At 49.6% G+C, this 15161-nt stretch overlaps 1 protein-coding gene and 1 long non-coding RNA gene across 6 annotated transcripts; one reads left to right on the top strand and one right to left on the bottom strand.

Moving 5' to 3' along the window:
• Positions 1-469: 469 nt before the first annotated feature.
• Positions 470-5863, bottom strand: LOC102121598 (uncharacterized). 5 transcript variants are annotated; one of them, XR_010578506.1, is made up of 5 exons: positions 5751-5863; positions 3962-4106; positions 2451-2568; positions 1479-1588; positions 470-819 (listed from the first exon to the last, which is right to left on the bottom strand). It is a non-coding gene; the product is annotated as an uncharacterized lncRNA (long non-coding RNA). The 5 variants fall into 5 exon arrangements; XR_006690113.2 differs by having other exon boundaries at positions 1479-1596; XR_010578505.1 differs by having other exon boundaries at positions 989-1596.
• A 205-nt stretch (positions 5864-6068) lies between these two features.
• LOC102121218 (tubulin alpha-3 chain) lies at positions 6069-14236 on the top strand. The gene is made up of 5 exons (XM_005568066.3): positions 6069-6148; positions 8413-8635; positions 9583-9731; positions 10385-11065; positions 13855-14236. The coding sequence occupies exons 1-5, from the start codon at positions 6146-6148 to the stop codon at positions 14149-14151; spliced, it is 1353 nt and encodes a 450-aa protein (XP_005568123.1). The 5' UTR covers positions 6069-6145; the 3' UTR covers positions 14152-14236.
• The last annotated feature ends 925 nt before the right edge of the window (positions 14237-15161 follow it).

Consider the following 15161-nt stretch of genomic DNA (forward strand, 5'->3'; position numbering starts at 1 on the left):
GTGATTTCGGCTCACTGCAACCTCTGCCTCTTGAGTTCAGGAGATTCTCTTGCTTCAGTTTCCTGAGTAGCTGGGACTACAGGCATGTGCCACCACAGGCTGGCTAATTTTTGTTTTTAGTATAGACGGGGTTTCACCATATTAGGCTGGTCTCAAACTCCCGACCTCAGGTGATCTGCCCACCTCAGCCTCCCAAAGTGCTGGGATTACAAGTGTGAGCCCCTGCACCTGGCCACAGCCAGTTTTTTGTACTTTTAGTAGAGATGGGGTTTCATTATGTTGCCCAGGCTGGTCTCCTAAACTCCTGATCTCAAGCCACCTGCCCACCTTGGCCTCCTAAAGTGCTGGGATTAGAGATGTGAGCCACTGCCCCTGGCCTTTAATCCAATTTTAAACTAAGCATTGCTTTAAACTAAGCATTGCTTAAAACATTATTAAGATCCATTTTAAAGTAATTTACATAATGCAGTTCAAGTTTTCAAAGACGTTTTATTAAGGTCATACAATATACCCCAGAGCTTAAAGTATAACAATAAAAAAATGAAAAAGAGCTCAGTCAATACCATCGCTGAAACATCTAAACAGCTTCCTCTTTCTGAGCTTTGTGGATCTTCAGATCTCCTGCCACATCGTGTTGACTTTCTGCATGGACACCTCCATCTCCTCCTCCTTGTCCCACACCTTCTGCTTCTGGGAGCAGAGCTCTACCACCAGCTCACTGAGCTCCAACAAGTCCTGCCAGGCCAGCTTTTGCTGCTGATGGGCATCTTTGAGTTCTTTGGCCTGGGATTTCAATAACTCTGAGGCTTCAACCAATTGCTGAAAAAAAAAAAAATCACAATTATAGATGTTTTATGTTTGCTTAACAAAGGCCTGGAAGGTTTAGTCTTACACTATATTAAAGAGTTACAAGTGACAGCCAATGCTGGTTACACATTAAAGTCAAAGATTGGAGAAATCCCCTGCTTGGAAAAAGCGCTGTGCTCACCTCACCCCAGCCAGACAGGCAATGGGAAGACCACCTGGGCTCAGGTGCCGAGCACCAACCCCACACCAAGCAAGACCCTGCAACTGCATGGAGTTGCTTCCAGCAGGACAGCTTGCTGTGGAACGCCAACCTCTGCCTGATGTCCTCTACACAAGTGCAAAGGTGAATAAAGTATTTGGGCACTCAATCTAGTTACTTAAACATAAGCGGAAACAGAAACACACACACACACACACACACACACACACACACACAAAGTACTTAAGATTTAAATCAGGCCAGGCACGGTGGGTCATGCTTGTAATCCCAAGACTTTGGGAGGCTTAGGAGAGAGGCTCACTTGAGCCCAAGAGTTCAAGACCAGTGCCTGGGCAAAATGGTGAGACCTCATCTCTTAAAAAAAATAAAAAGGAAAGAAAGAAAAGAAAATTAAGAAGAAAAAGATTTAAATCCAAGTCTCCCTCGGGTGGAGAGCCATAGCTGGACTTACCGTGAGATCAGCTGCACTGACAGCCCAACCTTACCACTTGCTGCCCTGATGACCCTGACCTCCCTGCAGCCGATCTACTCAGCAATCTGGCTGTTTAGTCGCGGTCACACCTGCTGGACTAAGACTGGAAGTAAGGAGACGTGGAGCAAGCTGGCAGGGCAGCCCCGCCACGGGGAGGAAAGGCCTCCCCAGGCCTCTCTGCCCGGCTCAGAGTTACTGTGACTACGTTAAGCAATGAGACGCCACACAGCCCACGCTGCAGTCCCAGACAAGTCCTGCAGGGGAATGACACCACAGATGATCTTAAGAAGCAATTTGGGTTTAAAATCTGGCACGTTTTAGAGGACAGATCACAAACTATAGGTCCAAGGACTTAAGTGAATAAATGAATGTATTTTAGAAAACAGAACCTAATTGTGTTATTACTATACTGGCATTTGAACATAAAGTTTCACATATCTTACTAAAAACCAAATGTATGAAGGAGTTATGGGGGAATTACCCACATTTTAACCAATGGTCTCTTTTGCAGCTCCCTGTCATCACAAAGACACCCCTTCTAAGAGCAGGGGGGCATGGTGGAGAGAGAAGGGGGAGTCATTGGTGTCAGGCACAGCGTGTCACTGCAGATATCACAGACGTGGTTCCTCATCAAAATTGGCAGGGGTGGAGGAGTTGCTGCTTACTTTGTGGGGTTGAACTGGAGAAGACAGATGACTGTGAAGTGGGTGCCTGCCGCAGGCAGGACGCTAGTAGGCAGCCATGACTGGGAGCCAAGCTCAGCCAGCTGACGCGAGCTATGCAGCAACCAGCTGGACCCTAGAACCAGGCTTGGCCCTGGTGTCCGGCATGCAGCAGGGACAGCCCATGAGCAGAAGTCCCAAAGAGGTCTTTAAACATCTGTAGGAACTCAACCTCACAAAACTCTGCAAAGGCTCGTAAGCCTTTCTGACCCAGAACCGAGTCACCTACCTTGCGCAGGTCCTCATTCTCCTGTCGCACCATGCTGCCCCTCTGGACCCACCAGCTGCTGCATAAAATCTTGGCAAAGTGTCCTTGTCCTCAAGTTGTCACTCAAGCCTGTTTGAATCTGAGCAAAAGAGGAAATCATTTGTGCTCCTTTCTGTGTTGTGACTATATGTAAACTTTGTTAGCTGACTTACTGCAAGGATTTAATAATTGACAAGTGTTTTTTTAGTACTGTATACTAAATAAAATACACAAGGTAGCAATACTTAGGGGCCAGAAATACTGTTTACTACAAGTCAGTTATGGAATCATAACTTACAGTAAAAATGGGCACATCCAAGACTCAATTTTTCTTTTGTCATTTACAGTCGAATAAATATTTTGTTGCTAATTTTCCACACTCTCTCTGGGAATATGTTACTTTTATGATCGGAAAAATAAATATTGCAGTCGTGTGGCATATAATGATGTTTCGGACAACATCAGACAGCATATATAACAGTGGTCCCATAAGATTATAATACCGTATTTTTCTTGTAGCTTTTCTGTGTTTGGATACACAAATCCTTACTGTATAGGTCTGTAGCTGAGGGGCAATAGGCTGTACCATGTGGCCTAGGTGTGCGGTAGGCCACTCCATCTAGGTTGGTCTAAGGACACTCTATGATGTTCTCACATCAACGAAATTGCCTGATGATTTCTGAGAACGTACCCCAGCCTCTGAGGGACGCATGACTGTACTGAAGAGCACCGTGTGATACGGGCTACAGCTGAGTTCTGTGCATGACGTGGTTGGAGCCCTGAGGAAGGGGAGAGCTGTGGACTGAACTGTGTTCCCCCCATTATTAGACACTGAAGCTCCAGTCCCCAATGTGACTGTATTTGGGGACAGGGACTATAAGGAGATGGTGAAGATTATGTGAGGTCATAAGGGTGGGCCCTGATCCAATAGGATTTGTGTCCTTATAAGAGACCAGGGAGCTTGAGTGCTGCCTTCCCCCACCCTGTGGGAGGACATAGTGAGAAGGTAGCTGTGTGCAAGCCTCTGGGACTTTTAGCCTCCAGAACTGTGAGAAACTAAAACTCTGTTGTTTAAGCCACTCAGTCAATGGTATTTTTTTTAGGGCACCCGGAGCCAACTAAGATGGAAGGATTTACCCTCCTGGGGAGAAGAGGCAGGGGGCCAGAGGCCTCCTCAAGTTTCCCTGGCTCTCCACAGAACTCCCTCCCTGCCCCTCCTCCTTGTGCCAAAACATCCTTCTAAGGGCAGACCTGATCGCACTGTTCAGAGGTCCCCAAAGCCCACAGAAAAGTCTCAGTTCCCGGACCTCATGAGTCCCATCCCACTGGGGGAGCTCCCTCTCTCTTCTCTGCTCTCCTCTCAGGAGGGAAAGTTAAAGGCCTCCTTGACCACCCTCTAGGGAGATGCCATGATGGGGTGCTGAACCCTGGTGATGAGCTGGGGGAAAGCCAGCACGTCTCTTCTGGTGCCGTTCCCAGAACTGAATACATACTGTTAAGATGATCTTTAGGAATGGAAGAATCAAAAACTGGGAAGAATCACGTGCCTGTAGTCCCAGCCTGCAAGGAAGGCTGAGGCAAGAGGATCACTTGAGTCCGGGGGTTTTGAGTCCTGCCTGGTCAACATGGTGAGAACCACTGTCCAAAAAATAAATGAATCAACAATAAATAAATAAATAAGGAAGAATCAGGTGACTGTTCCAGACTCCTTCGATATGAGCATTGTGTCCCCATTCTGCTCTTCCCAGGACAGGGCTGTGCCTTCCCCTTTCCCGGTGGCTGTAAACCCAGTCCTTCTCACTAAAGAAAAGAGAAAAGAAAAAGTGTTCAAAGCACTTTGAGTTACGCGAGGTGTGCAGAATGCATCAGGCCGAGAGAGACAGGAACGTGGGACTTCACATATTCAGTCAGTGTGTGACTTCAGGAGCACACTGCATACCCATGCCCCAGCGATTGTTTAAAGGCATTTTGTTCCTGATTAGCTTTATCTTCCTGCTACTGGAATTTGTGATACGAAAGACAATACAGAGCCAATAAACAGTTTGTTATTTTCATATACATTCCTCTGGCCAGGCCAGCCAAGGTGGGAGGCTAGAGTTCAAGACCAGCCTCAGGCCAGGAGTTCAAGACCAGGCTGGGCAACACAGCAAGACTCCGTCTGGAGTTCAAGACCAGCCTTCAGGCCAGGAGTTCAAGATCAGGCTGGGCAACACAGCAAGACTCCGTCTCTATTTTTAAAATTCTTGGTAAACAATTTAGAAACTGCCCCTTCTTTTCCTTTAAAAACCCATTTGTAACTGCTGCTAATTAGAGTGTATATTAAGGCAACTTGCATCTCCAGGGTTGCAATTCTCAAACTTGGCCCAAATAAACTGTTTTTTGTTTTTTTTTTTTTGAGACGGAGTCTCCCTCTGTCACCCAGGCTGGGGTGCGGTGGCACAATCTCGGCTCAGTGCAACCTCCACCTCCCAGATTCAAGCGATTCTTGTGCCTCAGCCTCCCAAGTAGCTGGGATTACAGGAACCCACCAACATGCCCGGCTAATTTTATTATGTTTTTATTTTTTGTAGAAACGGGGGCAGGGCGGGTCTCACCACCTAGACCAGGCTGGTTGCAAACTCCTGACCTCAAGCAATCCTCCCACGGAGGCCTCCCAAAGCACTGGAATTACAGGCCTAAGCCACTGCACCTGGCCCAACCTCTCCACCTATATTAGTTTTACCTCTGCTTCTTCCTTTTTTATAATTTTTTGTTTGTTTGTTTTTTTGTTTTTTTGAGACGGAGGCTCGCCCAGGATGCAGTGCGATCTCAGCTCACTGCAACCTCTGCCTCCCGGGTTCACGCAATTCCCCTGCCCCAGCCTCGCGAGTAGCTGGGATTACAGGCGCGCCCACCATGCCCGGCTAGTTTTTGTATTTTTAGTAGAGATGGGATTTCACCACGTTGGCCAGGCTGGTCTCGAACTCATGACCTCAGGTGATCTACCCGCCTCTGCCTCCTAAGTGATGGGATTACAGGCGTGAGCCACGGAGACCCACCCACTTTTTCCTTTCAGATCACAAAAGTGATCGAATCCCGCCACTTCCCGGGTGCCGGGTGGGAAGGTGGGGTGATTGCAGTGCTGCTGAGAGTTGGGTAGATGCCCGGAAGGCCTCTCAAAGGCGGCCCTGTTTGCAAAGATCTGAATAAGGCACCTCCAGAGGAGCCAGCCTGGGGCAACTGGGGAGGAGGCAGCGGCACAAGTTCGTGGTCAAGCCACTGCCAGGCTGAGAGCTTACTTACAAAGCAATGTTCCTCGACCCACAAAGGCGCAGTAGCTGCTCCAAGCCAGCTCAGGGGACCCCCAGAAACGTCTCAGCCCATGCACTGCCCTCTGACCGCGCGACCTTCCCGCCACTCCTGCATCCAATCAGAGGGCCCCCTCTGAGCCTGCTGCCTTCCCGCCAATCCTGCATCCAATCAGAGGGCGTCCCCACTACGTTTATTGAGCAACAGCCAATTGAAACTGGGATCGAAGCCTTGGCCCGCCTCCCCAGAGCTCTGGACCAATGGTGGCCTGGCACCAGCGGGCCAATCCCAGACAGCGTGCGGTGGGAGGCTGTAGTTGGACGTGTGCAGCTGCAGCGGCCGTTTCTGTCGGGTAGTAGCGTTGGACTGCAGCAGCGGCGGAGCTCAACATGGTAAGGCCTGGTCACTCCTGACCCGCAGACGTCCAGGCTGGAGGGTAGACGAAGTTGGCCTCTTGAGGTGGCTGGACGGAGGGATGCTGTTGCGGGTGCAGAGAGGAGGCCAGAGAAGGACGCGGGGCCCAGGGCGGGACACGGGGTCGTCTACTGGGTCTGCAGGCTCCAGGGCAGGGACGGCAGCTTTTGTTTTAGAGGAAGCTGCCGGCCTTGAGTCGGTGGACGGGGAGCATTGACGGTGTCCCGTCCCCCAGAGAGCAAACAGTGGGGTCACCTCCTGAACACAAGAGGGCGCTGCTCCCGCTTTCCGGTCTCCAAACGTCTCAGTGCTACTGGAAACCACTGAGGAACCCCAGGAGCCTTAGCTGATGGAGGCTGGGGCTGTGGACATTGGTCAGATCAGGAATTAAAGCTCAGACGCTGCTAAAACATTGCCTCATTCACCTAAAAGCAACACGGTGGGTGGGCGCGGTGGCTCACGCCTGGAATCCCAGCCCTTGGCGAGGTGGAGGCGGAGGATCCCCTGAGGTCAGGGGCTCTGCACCAGCCTGGCCAATATGGCGAAAACCCTTCTCTACTAAAAATACAAAAATTCCCAGGGTGGTGGCCTGGATCTGTGGTTCCAGCTACTCGGGAGGCTGAGGTGGGAAGGTCAGCTGAGCCCAGGACTGACTTCCAGGCTGCAGTGAGTCACGGTGGTGCCACTGCACTCCAGCTTGGGTGACAAGAGAGACACCCTGCCTCAAAAAAAAAAAAAAAAAAAAAAAAACCACCAACACATTCACATAAAGAACAGATTTGTAAGTCCCAAGTCTGAATAGCTATGGCCGTGGTCTGTCAAGTATCTGTTGTTTTTTTTTTTTTGAGACGGCTCAACAGCTCTGTTGCCCAGGCTGGAGCACAGTTGCAGGATCACGGCTCACTGCAATCTTGAACCCCTGAGCTCCAGTGATCCTCCTGCCTCAGCCTCCTGAATAACTGGGACTACAGGTGTGTGCCACCACGCCTGGCTACTGTTTAAATTTTTCGGCTGGGTGCGGTGGCTCATGCCTGTAATCCCAGCACTTTGGGAGGCTGAGGCAAGCATATCACAAGGTCAGGAGCTCAAGACTATCCTGGCTAACACGGTGAAACCCCGTCTCTACTAAAAATACAAAAAATTAGCTGGGCGTAGTGGTCCGTAGTCCCAGCTACTTGGGAGGCTGAGGCAGGAGAATTGCTTGAACCTGGGAGGCAGAGGCTGCAGTGAGCTGAGATTGTGCTACTACACTCCAGCCTGGGTGACAGAGTGAGACTCTTGTTTCAAAAAAATAATAATTTTTTTTTCATAGTTGCCCAGGCTAGTCTCAAACTGGTCCCAAGCAATCTCAGCTCAGCCTCCCAGGGTGCTGGAATTACAGGCATGAGCCACCACACCCGGCTTGGCAGGGTTTACAGAAACCACCAAAGGACAGTGCAGTGTCCCAGCACTGATGACGTCTGGGAGCCATTACACTCCTAGGCCTCAAGGGATGGAGAGGAGGGAGTGCTTACAAAAACTTGAGAGGGTAACTTTATGAAGAGGGCCACCTGCCAAAAGTGTGGCCTTGATGGAGGGATTTGGATCACCCATGAAAGTTGAGCAGGAAGGGGCCAAGGGGAGAGTACCCTGATGCCTCCTCCAGCCTCCTGGTCTCCTGCTGCTGCCTGTCATTGAACAAACCAGCACGAAGCTAGAGGGCAAGATAGGCCTCTGACACTGTCCTCATGGGTCAGCCTCTGGGAGCAAAGAGCAGGTGGTGAATGATGGAGGGTAGATCTGGGGAGGCAGAGAGAGGACACATACTGAACACCTGGGCTTGGACCACAGTGACCTGGGACCTAGTCTCTATTTCTTTACCCAACCCAATTACCTTATCCTTTGATCAGGACATAATCAAAAACTGCTGTGTACTCTTCAGAGCATTACTGTGACTGGCCATAATGTGGGGTTGATTATTGGCATTGCATGGCTTCCAAGTTTTAAAATAATCGAATTTTTGTGTAGTGGCAAACGTTAGGTTCTAGGGCTACCTCTGGAACTTAGCAGCTAGGATGGTTTAGAGCAAGTAAGTTTTCACAGGGATTAAGGGGTCAGTCACCTAACCCTCCTAGGAAATATCAATTGTGAAAGCACTAGATACTGAAGCACTATACAAATATTAAATTAGAATATTTTGCATGCCATATAGCTTCAAGTTGCCTTGAAATGAACGGGTCTACATTTATGTTCCGGTTCACAGCGCGAGTGTATCTCTATCCACGTGGGGCAGGCAGGTGTCCAGATCGGCAATGCCTGCTGGGAACTGTACTGCCTTGAACATGGAATTCAGCCCGATGGTCAGATGCCAAGTGATAAAACCATTGGTGGCGGGGACGACTCCTTCAACACGTTCTTCAGTGAGACTGGGGCTGGCAAGCACGTGCCCAGAGCAGTGTTTGTGGACCTGGAGCCCACTGTGGTTGGTAGGTGCTCGGGCCCTGGATGGCAGCTTTCCTGGGAGGGTGGGAGAGCATCATCGGTAAAGCCCCATGTGGGCTCCTTTGAATCCTCCTGCAGAAGGTATGAGATAGACAAGCATATGCCCATGGTGTTGTTAAGAGAGAAACGGAAAGGTTCATGATTAAAGTGTCTGTGAGACTCGGCTCCTCATTTAGGAAAACCTGACCTACAGGGAAAAGCTGCTTTGGCAGCAATAAGATGGGCTGTGGAGACATTCCCTCTGGCTGCCTCAGCCCTGCTCAAGTGGCTCTGCCTGCAGGGCACAGTGGCATTGGTTCCATCCTAAATGCTGTGCACTCTCTTATGCTGGTGCACAAGAGTCTTGACCTGCATCATAGGCATAGAAGGTTAAGTACAGCACAGTCATTTGCTTCCTCCAGATTAGCAGCCCAAGGTAGTTTCCAAGAAGAACTGCAAAGAGACAGCCCCTTTCAGCGGCCCCATATGAGATGACAGTGTCACCTGAAAGCCTGTGGGGCCCAGGCCACACAGGGTGCCCTGATGGGACTGCTGCAGAAGTCACATTGACCTGGTGACTTCCCAGTTTGTAAGAGTTTTAACTTACAGCTTTTGATGTAGCTACATGTAGGAAAGAATTATGTACCTGTACAATTACCTGTGTGTGGGTGTTACAGCTTATTTCCCTTCACTGGGAACTGGTAGTGCTGACATTTGTACTGCAAGCTGAGTTTAACTTCCTAGAGTCATAAATTGCAGTTTGATTATCACACATTTGCACTTTGGTTATCACACAGAGACATTTCCTACCAGACACTGCCACTGTTGAGCTACAACATGTAGGTCATGTACTTTGAACAGCATGTACGTTGTAGAAGTGAACAGTCCTGGAATGTGTTCATCTTGGTGAGTACAGGCCTTAAAGATTCACAGTACATTTGGTCTCTTGTAGATGAAGTGCGCACAGGAACCTACAGGCAGCTCTTCCACCCAGAGCAGCTGATTACCGGGAAGGAAGATGCGGCCAATAATTACGCCAGAGGCCATTACACCATTGGCAAGGAGATTGTCGACCTGGTCCTGGACCGGATCCGCAAACTGGTAAGAAGAGAAGGCTTCCTGTGACCATTGTCCTGCACAGGAGGGTAGATCTTGGATTGTGAAGGGGAGGTCATTTTGTCACAACTTAGACCAGCACTTTGGCCGGATCTGGTGACTCACGCCTGTAATCCCAACACTTTGGGAGACCAAGGTGGGGAGTCACCTGAAGTCAAGAGTTTGAGACCAGCCTGGCCAACATGGTGAAACCCTATCTTTACTAAAAATACACAGATTAGTCAGGCATGGTGGTACCTGCCTGTAGTCCCAGCTACTCAGGAAGCTGAGGCAGGAGAATGGCTTGAGCCCAGGAGACAGAGGTTGCACTGAGCCAAGCTCATGGCATTGCACTCCAGCCGGGGCAACAGCATGAGACACTATCTCAAAAAAAAAAAAAAAAGAAAAAAAAAAAAAAAAACTTAGACCAGCATCTTGAGTCCGATTGAGTCTGCAGTGGTCTTAGTCTGAAGCATGCATGGTGATTTGTCTGTAGATCTTTGTCTGCTTTTCTTTGCTTCAGAGTGTACTGCGTGTTTATTATGGATGATTTGAATCCATATCAAGTCTTCAGAGGCAAAGAGAAGTGGCCCTGGCTTGGTGGAGGTTGGTGGTGTGGCTCCCACGGGCATTGGCTCACGTTGTCTGGTTTCTCTCAGGCGGATCTGTGCACGGGACTGCAGGGCTTCCTCATCTTCCACAGCTTCGGGGGCGGCACTGGCTCTGGGTTTGCATCTCTGCTCATGGAGCGGCTCTCGGTGGACTACGGGAAGAAGTCCAAGCTAGAGTTTGCCATTTACCCAGCCCCCCAGGTCTCCACGGCCGTGGTGGAACCCTACAACTCCATCCTGACCACCCACACGACCCTAGAACATTCTGACTGCGCCTTCATGGTCGACAATGAAGCCATCTATGACATATGTCGGCGCAACCTGGACATTGAGCGTCCCACGTACACCAACCTTAATCGTCTGATTGGGCAGATCGTGTCCTCCATCACGGCCTCTCTGCGATTTGATGGGGCCTTGAATGTGGACTTGACGGAATTCCAGACCAACCTAGTGCCGTATCCCCGCATCCACTTCCCCCTGGCCACCTACGCCCCAGTCATCTCAGCCGAGAAGGCCTACCATGAGCAGCTGTCCGTGGCCGAGATCACCAATGCCTGCTTCGAGCCAGCCAATCAGATGGTCAAGTGTGACCCTCGCCATGGCAAGTACATGGCATGCTGCATGTTGTACAGGGGGGATGTGGTCCCCAAAGATGTCAACGCGGCCATCGCCACCATCAAGACCAAGCGCACCATCCAGTTTGTGGATTGGTGCCCAACTGGATTTAAGGTATGACTGGGTAGTGTGGAATTCTTGTATCTTTCAGCAAGCAACAGACACACAGAGTAAGGCTGCCCCTGAAGGCCTGCATCCTTTGAGGAAACTACCCCCGTTCCATGGGCTAGGCGCATGGGCATAAATTAGTGAACCAGAGTGATAATTAATTCAGTGATGTCTTTTTTTTTTTTTTTGAGGTAGAGTCTAGCTTTGTGTCCCAGACTGGAGTGCAGTGGTGTGATTTGAGCTCATTGCAGTCTCCATCGGCTTCCCAAGTAGCTGGAATTACAGGCACCCACCACCACGCCTGGTTACTTTTTATGTTTTTAGTAGAAACAGGATTTTGCCATGTTGGCCAGGCTGGTCTTGAACTCCTGACCTCAGGTGATCCACCCACCTCGGCCACCCAAAGTGCTGGGGTTAGAGGCGTGAGCCACCGCGCCTGGCCCAGCAATGTCTTTTGAACTCTCTGAGTCATTATACTACATATCTGTGATGAACTTTACTTACTTATTTTGTTGTTGTTGTTGTTGAGAAGGCTGGAGTGCAGTGGTGTGATCTCGGCTCACTGCAACCTCTGCCTCCCAGGCTCAAGTGATTCTCTCACCTCAGCCTCCTGAGTAGCTGGGACCACAGGCATGCACCACCGCACCCAGCTAATTTTTGTGTATTTAGTAAAGGGATTTCACCATGTTGGCCAGACTGGTCTCAAATTCCTGGCCTTAAGTGATCTGATCGCCTTAGCTCCCAAAATGCTGGGATTATGGGCATGAGCCACTGTGCTTGAACCTATTTATTTACTTTTTTGAGACAGAATCCCACTTTGTCAACCAGGTTGAAGTGCAGTGTGGTGATCACAGCTCTCCAATAAAAATACAAAAATTGGTTGGGCATGGTGACCCATGCCTTTAATCCAGCACTTTGGGAGGCCGAGGCAGGCGGATCACCTGAGGTCAGGAGTTTGACACCAGCCTGGCCAACAGGGCAAAACCCCATCTCTACTAAAAATACAAAAATTAGCCAAGTATGGTGGTGGGCACCTGTAATTCCAGCTACTCAGGAGGCTGAGGCAGGAGAATCACTGGGACCCAGGAGGTGGAGGTTGCAGTGAGAAGATATCACCTGACTGTACTCCAACATAGGTGACAGTACAAGACTCTGTCTCAAAAAAAAAAAAGAAAAAAAAGACAAGATCGTAAAAATTCTAGGCCTTACAGGTCACACGACCACTGTCATGCCTACCCCACTCTGCTGTTGGATGGCAAAATCAATCTACAAATGAAGGAGTGTGGTGGCTATGGTGGCTATGTTCAGACAAGAACTTCCAAAATTAGGTGGCTAGTCCAGCAGCTGTGCTAACCCCTGAAGGAGAGGAAGAGATACTCACAGTAGGAAATCCCAGTCAGAGCTGACTGCAGTGGTCTCTCCCAACAGAGGTGGTGGGGGTCTAAGCCAGAGGCAGCAGGGAAAGCACAGCACAAGGACGCACAGGCTCAACAGAGAAATGCCACAAGATTTAGTAACCAACTACTGATAAAGCTGAAAGAAGACAGCAAGGTTACTTTTGTGTCAGTGGAAAGTGGGGACAGATTTTGTGTCTGAGGCAAACCCAGGCCAAAATTACTAGACTTCCCAGAAGAGAAATAAAGACATTGCTGGTTTTTTTGTTTTTTGTTTTTTGTTTTTTTTTGAGACGGAGTCTCACTCTGTCACCCAGGTTGGAATGCAGTGAAGCGATCTTGGTTCACTGCAAGCTCCTCCTCCTGGGTTCACGCCATTCTCTCACCTCAGCCTCCCGAGTAGCTGGGACTACAGGCGCCCACCACCACGCCTGGCTAATTTTATTTTTGTATTTTTAGTAGAGATGGGGTTTCACCGTGTTAGCCAGTATGGTCTCGATCTCCTGACCTTGTGATCTGCCCACCTCAGCCTCCCAAAGTGTTGGGATTACAGGCGTGATCCACCATGCCTGGCCTTTTATTTTTTTATTTTTTTGGAGACAGGGTCTTGTTCTGTCACCCAGGCAGTGGTGAGATCTCAGCTCATTGGAACCTCTGCCCTCCAGGCTCAGGCGATCCTCCCACCTCAGCCTCCTGAGTATCTGGGACCACAGGTGCATGAGATCATGCTCAGCTAATTTTTTGTATTTTTGGTAGAGACAGGGTCATGCCATGTTGCCCAGGCTGGTCTTGAACTCCTGAGTTCAAGCAGTGGATGATCTTGGCCTCCCAAAGAGCTGGGATAATGGGTGTGAGCCACTGTAACTGTTGCTGTTTTCATCACAAAAAAATCATTCTTTTTTAAATCAAACCCTTCATGAGACAGTGGAGTGGAGGATGTAGTGAAGCAGTTTATAGTAATGCCCAAGTTAAAGTAAATATATACACCACCTACAAGATTCCCCAAAATGCCCATGAAAGTCCTACTAAGTTCAACCTGCCTTTTCCACATGAATTCTACCACCTAAGAAAGGGGCACAGAAATCCTTTAGAAAATACTTTATTCTAAAAAAAAAAAAAAAAAAAAAGCTGGGTATGCTGCATCATGCCTGTAATCCTAGCACTTTGGGAGGCTGGGGCGGGTGGATCGATTGAGCCCAGGAGTTTGAGGCCAGCCTGGGAAACATATGTTGTCTGAAACTGTCACCCTGCCTGGCACAGAGAAGGGCTTAGTGACATTTGTGCGGTGAACTGAGAATTCTCCTGTTCACCTACAGGGCGTCTTCTGTTTGAGGAAAAGTAGCCACCATTTCTAGGTTTGATATAAGCTTCACAGACTGCTTTCTTCCCCTTCTCCGGCAGGTGGGCATTAACTACCAGCCCCCTACGGTGGTCCCTGGGGGAGACCTGGCCAAGGTGCAGCGGGCTGTGTGCATGCTGAGCAACACCACGGCCATCGCGGAGGCCTGGGCTCGCCTGGACCATAAGTTCGATCTCATGTATGCCAAGCGGGCCTTTGTGCACTGGTACGTGGGAGAAGGCATGGAGGAGGGGGAGTTCTCCGAGGCCCGTGAGGATCTGGCAGCTCTGGAGAAGGATTATGAAGAGGTGGGCGTGGATTCCGTGGAAGCTGAGGCTGAAGAAGGTGAAGAATACTGAAGGGAGGTGTGTTGGTTTCTCCACTGCCACCCCCAGCATGGCTGCTTTCAAGTTCTTTGCAATTAAAGGTTCTGTATAAAACCAATGCCTCTGTATGTCATGCTGCTTAGCTCTGCCTGCAAGAGCACGTGGGACCCCCAGAGCCTGCATGGACAGCGGTGGGGCGCCAGCCTGCCCTGCTGGCGTGGGGTTGGGTGCAGCGGGATGGTACATACTTAAGGAGCTGCCACAGAAGTAACTTGACACAGAGAAAACTGTTTCTTCAAAGCCAAGTGTTCAGTGTATAGATTTCCTAAATTCTAGGAAAGCAGAGTCAGGGTTTTCAACTGAATTTGCAATTTTGAGGGCTTCTCTATTGATGGGTGATGCTGGCTAAAAAAAAGAGCCTAGAAGTGGAGTGTTTAAATCTGAGGTCTGTGGATGGGGCTTGTCCATGAAATCCCTAAAGCTGTGGGTCAGATGTGTAAGGTCAGGACATTTTATAAGGGGGAAAAAGCATTACTGTGTCTTGCACAGCATTCGTGACCCACAGAAGGTCACAACACACCCAGCCTTCCACAGAAACCTGGAAGACAGTATTTGCCCTCTGTGCACACACATGGCCACCCGGCCCCTCTTCCCTGACCGTCAATCAATGGTCTTGGTAGAAAACCTCCCACTTTCACTTCAAGTGAAGCTTTGCTGACGTCTTTATAAAAGACTTGCCAATCCAGATGCCTTTTCTCAGAACCCAAATCAGGGCCAGGAAGTTGACCCATGGTGAAGGGGCCTGGTTAATTCAGCTGTGGCATGACCAGGAATGGCACAAAAACCTCATTCTAAGTTAGTGCCTTAATATAATAAAAAAATGGTAGAGATTGTCTGACCTGGATGCTCTGCATCTCGGAAAGGTGTATCATCAACTGAAGGAGACAACATGTAGCCTTTGCTGGGGACAGTGATGTGACAAGTCTCTGCCCCATCCGAGGTGCTGCTCCGTGTTGGGCTCTTCCCACGCTTGCACCCCTTGG

This window comes from Macaca fascicularis, chromosome 10, assembly GCF_037993035.2.
Source record: "Macaca fascicularis isolate 582-1 chromosome 10, T2T-MFA8v1.1".
In the NCBI taxonomy this organism is placed as follows: domain Eukaryota; kingdom Metazoa; phylum Chordata; class Mammalia; order Primates; family Cercopithecidae; genus Macaca; species Macaca fascicularis.